General features: G+C 37.4%; 1 protein-coding gene across 1 annotated transcript; it reads left to right on the top strand.

Moving 5' to 3' along the window:
• The first annotated feature begins 255 nt into the window (after window positions 1-255).
• Window positions 256-2,990, top strand: LOC113110585 (calcium-activated potassium channel subunit beta-2-like). The gene is made up of 3 exons (XM_026274710.1): window positions 256-558; window positions 956-1,236; window positions 1,318-2,990. The coding sequence occupies exons 1-3, from the start codon at window positions 256-258 to the stop codon at window positions 1,400-1,402; spliced, it is 669 nt and encodes a 222-aa protein (XP_026130495.1). The 3' UTR covers window positions 1,403-2,990.
• The last annotated feature ends 646 nt before the right edge of the window (window positions 2,991-3,636 follow it).

Raw genomic sequence — 3,636 nt, 5'->3', positions numbered from 1 at the left:
TCTCTCTCTCTCCTCTCCAGCTGCTAGCTGGTATGTGGTGAGCACACTGGCGCCGTTGTCCTGTGGCTGCTGTTGCATCATCCTGGTGGATGCTGCACACTGGTGATGGTTGAGGAGAGACCTGCCCACATGATTGTAAAGCGCTTTGGGTGTACAGCAATACACAATAAAGCGCTGTATAAATGCATCACTCATTCATTCCAGTTAATATTAAGGCACTTGAAAATCTAAAACTGTAGGAAGCTCTCCAGCAGCATGTCAACCACCAGCCATCTCGCTTCATCTTGTATGATAAATGCATGTAACGCCATAAATATAAATGATTTCTTAACTTTTTTCAACTTCTCTGCCCATTTTTTTTCTCTCAGCGTGTGGACAGAGGAGTCCAACTGTACAGTGCTAAACTCTAGCATAGTTGCTGAGATTAACTGCAGCTACAGTTGCGGCTCAGAGTGCAGGAAGAGCTCCAGGTTTCCCTGTCTTCAAGTATTCGTCAGTCTGAACGGCAAAGTTCTGCGGCTGTCATACAATGAGGAGGCCCATGAGGCCCACCCTGAGGTACACCACACCTAACCATATGCATTAACTATAGGGATATATCACATTAGCAGTAAATAGTGATGCATGGGCAGTTCTTCTCTGACACCAAGCACACTTGTTAAACTGGCAACAACAACAAAAAAAGATGATATGAGCAAGCATATATCAATTTCATCAGGGTTCAGAAGTGCTTGTGATCTTTATGATGCTTTAGGACATCAATCCTGGCTTGTCTCTTTGCTTATATATGGACAAACTAGTGACACTTACTAATCACCCGTTAATTAATGTAATCATCTAAAATGACTATTTAAAATTTGTCCCTAAGATGACATCACAGTATGTTTCTGAACATGATAAATGGCCCCGATGCAGTGCAGTACTGAAGTTAATGCACTTCCTTCTTTCCCTGCAGTGTTTTTACATCCCAAAGTGCCGCAAGGATCACACGCTGATGCACAGCATTGTGATGAACATCTCAGAGCGACTGAAGACGCACCAGCAGGTTCTGTGCTACTACGACCCCTCGGAGCAGCAGGACAGCGTCCTCCTGACACGTCTCTATGGCCGCGGGGCCATCATTAGCTCGCTCCTCTGGCCCACGTGCACACTGGTGGGGGGAACCCTCATCATCGCCATGGTGAAGCTCACTCAGTACCTGTCTTTCCTGTGCGAGCAGATCAGCCGAATTAAAAGGTGAGACTGGTGGTGTGCAGATACCTCCAACCAGAGAGACAGATGCTTTTGAGCAAGATCTAACCGCTGTGTTCCTTGCAGGATGGGGCTCTATTCCTTAACAGGTGGTTCTCACACCAGGGTCTGCACTCGGAAGTTTAACGGCAGCATCCAGGATGGGGTTTGAATGGAAGTTTTTTCTACTCCGTATATAGCGACAAAGTGTTTCCGCTCTCCTCTGACACTCCATCAGCCTTGGTAATCTGCCAGGTCTTGTTGACAAGACTGAAGTAATGTTGTGCACCATTGACTCAATAGAGTTTCTAGTGGTTGTAGTTGGAACTTTTTACAATAAGACTGGGTCAAGTCCAATCCTGAAACTCAAGGGTCAACATATGTGGACATGTTGTGGGGTGTCAATTACACTTTCTGACCAGCATATCTGAGACTCCATTCCAAGAAGCTGCCACTGAGTAGCAATATGTCTTGACCAGCTGACCCTTATGTAATCACAGAAATTAAAAGTAGTATGTATATGCTACTGTCATCAGTGGTGACTGCTGTCATTCATGGCTCTTTGACAAACACCTGTGGACCTCTTCAAAGCCAAAGGTCATGTGTTGATTGTGAATTTTCTGTATTTCTTAAAGGGATAGTTCACCTAAAAAAAGAAAATTCTATCAATTTATTCACCCTCATGTCAAACCTGTATGACTTAATTTCTTCTATGGAAGATGAAAAATATTTACCTAACATTTTACAATATGGTTTCATTTGTTGACATTGGTCTACATGAACTGCTCTAACAATGGACAAAACTGAATTATCCATGCAATGCCCTATGATGAAACATAAGCAATGGGCAATTGTGTTTATTTTTATCAACTAATATATATATATGTGTGTGTGTGTGTGTGTGTGTGTTAACAAAAGAGACCTTAATGTAAAGTGATATTTTAAAGAACATCAGGGTCTAAACAACATTTGATTACATTGACTTTTATTGTACAGACATTTTAAAAATATATTTTATGGTTTTCCACAAGAAAAGAAAAAAGAAAAAGAAAAATCATGCAGGTTTGGAACAACATGAGGATAAGAATGACAAAATTGTCTTTCTTTTTTTTCTTCAGATGAAATCCAGTCTAGTCTTAGTAGTGCACCAGTGTAGCAGACCCAAAAGCTGTGTAAAGAAATCTAGTGTGTTTTCTAGTTAGCAAAGTAAGGCATCATATACGCAAAGTCAAGCCTGTTCTAAAATGTGGGTGGTGACATTAATGCCAAATTCTAAGTTGTTTGCAAAGAAAATCTTCTAAACCAGCTAGACACATTACAGTAGAATAGAACAGAATAATGTGTCATCAACATCTGCAATGTACATTGTGTGAAGTGCTTAAAAAACAAGACAATCGTCCTCAGTATTTTACATCTACATAGACAAATCATTAACTAATCAGAGCAAAGGAATAAAAGAATTTTAGAAAAGACATTTCAGGACATTTCCATTTAATCATGTATATATTGTAATTCCAGTTAACCTCTGCATTCTGTATTTGTGTTTTTTTTTCTTTCCATTAGAGTGATTTCTTTTTTGTTGACTATTAACCAGGAATCTTGTATTGTCAATTGTTAATATATGGATGTGATTTGTCACTTGCAAAAAAAAACCTGCAGGTGGATTGAATGATTTGTAAGGTTTTGCATAGAAAGAAACAACAGTGCCTCAGTTTTTTTTAGACAATATCTACAGTGACTGAATAAATTCAGTAGCAGTCCTCCAACATATGTTTCATCTGACATTATTCTTTAAATCGCGGATACTGGGGCTAATTACACAAATAACTGTATTCTGTAGCAGTGATTTTATATTTGTTTTAAAAAAACCCAGCAAAAGTAGGTTTATGTGTATATATATATATATATATATATATATATATATATATATATATATATATATATATATATATATATATATAGTAAACTAAAATGTGATATTTCTTATGGTTGTTGGATTAAGAAGTGAACGATAAAAACTATACATTTAGGCAAGACATAATAGATTGGACAAAAATGTGTTAAAGTTATAAACAGCATATTTATAGGGAGAGTTTTTAGTTATCAAAAAAGCAGTTTGAATTTTTTTTATGTTGCCATTTAAATTTCTTCTGTTTCATGAAGTGAGCTTTTTATATTATTTTTCTGAAAGGCCTTTAATATGAAGAAAAAACAAACTTTTTTCTTATAAAATGCACTGACTTTTGTGACACCATGCCCCAATAGGAAATCATGTTAAAGAATTGAACAGTTTTTTTTGTAGCCCAAATTGACAGCATTTAAATAAATGTTTTCTGGAGTAAAAACTTCCACCACTGAATAAAATTTTTTAAAGTTAATTGCGACTTTTTAACTCACATTCTCGCA

Source organism: Carassius auratus, chromosome 11 (assembly GCF_003368295.1).
Source record: "Carassius auratus strain Wakin chromosome 11, ASM336829v1, whole genome shotgun sequence".
NCBI classification, from domain to species: Eukaryota; Metazoa; Chordata; class Actinopteri; order Cypriniformes; family Cyprinidae; genus Carassius; species Carassius auratus.
The sequence above is the reverse complement of the archived record's forward strand: the minus strand, read 5'-3'. Positions and strand labels throughout refer to the sequence as shown.

Bases quoted from the DNA above. Each gene is read 5' to 3' on its own strand.
- LOC113110585 (XM_026274710.1), top strand. From the start codon at position 256: ATGTCAACCACCAGCCATCTCGCTTCATCTTGTATGATAAATGCATGT. The intron at 559-955 runs GTACACCACACC...CTTTCCCTGCAG, and splicing joins CCCATGAGGCCCACCCTGAG to TGTTTTTACATCCCAAAGTG. The intron at 1,237-1,317 runs GTGAGACTGGTG...TGTTCCTTGCAG, and splicing joins CAGATCAGCCGAATTAAAAG to GATGGGGCTCTATTCCTTAA.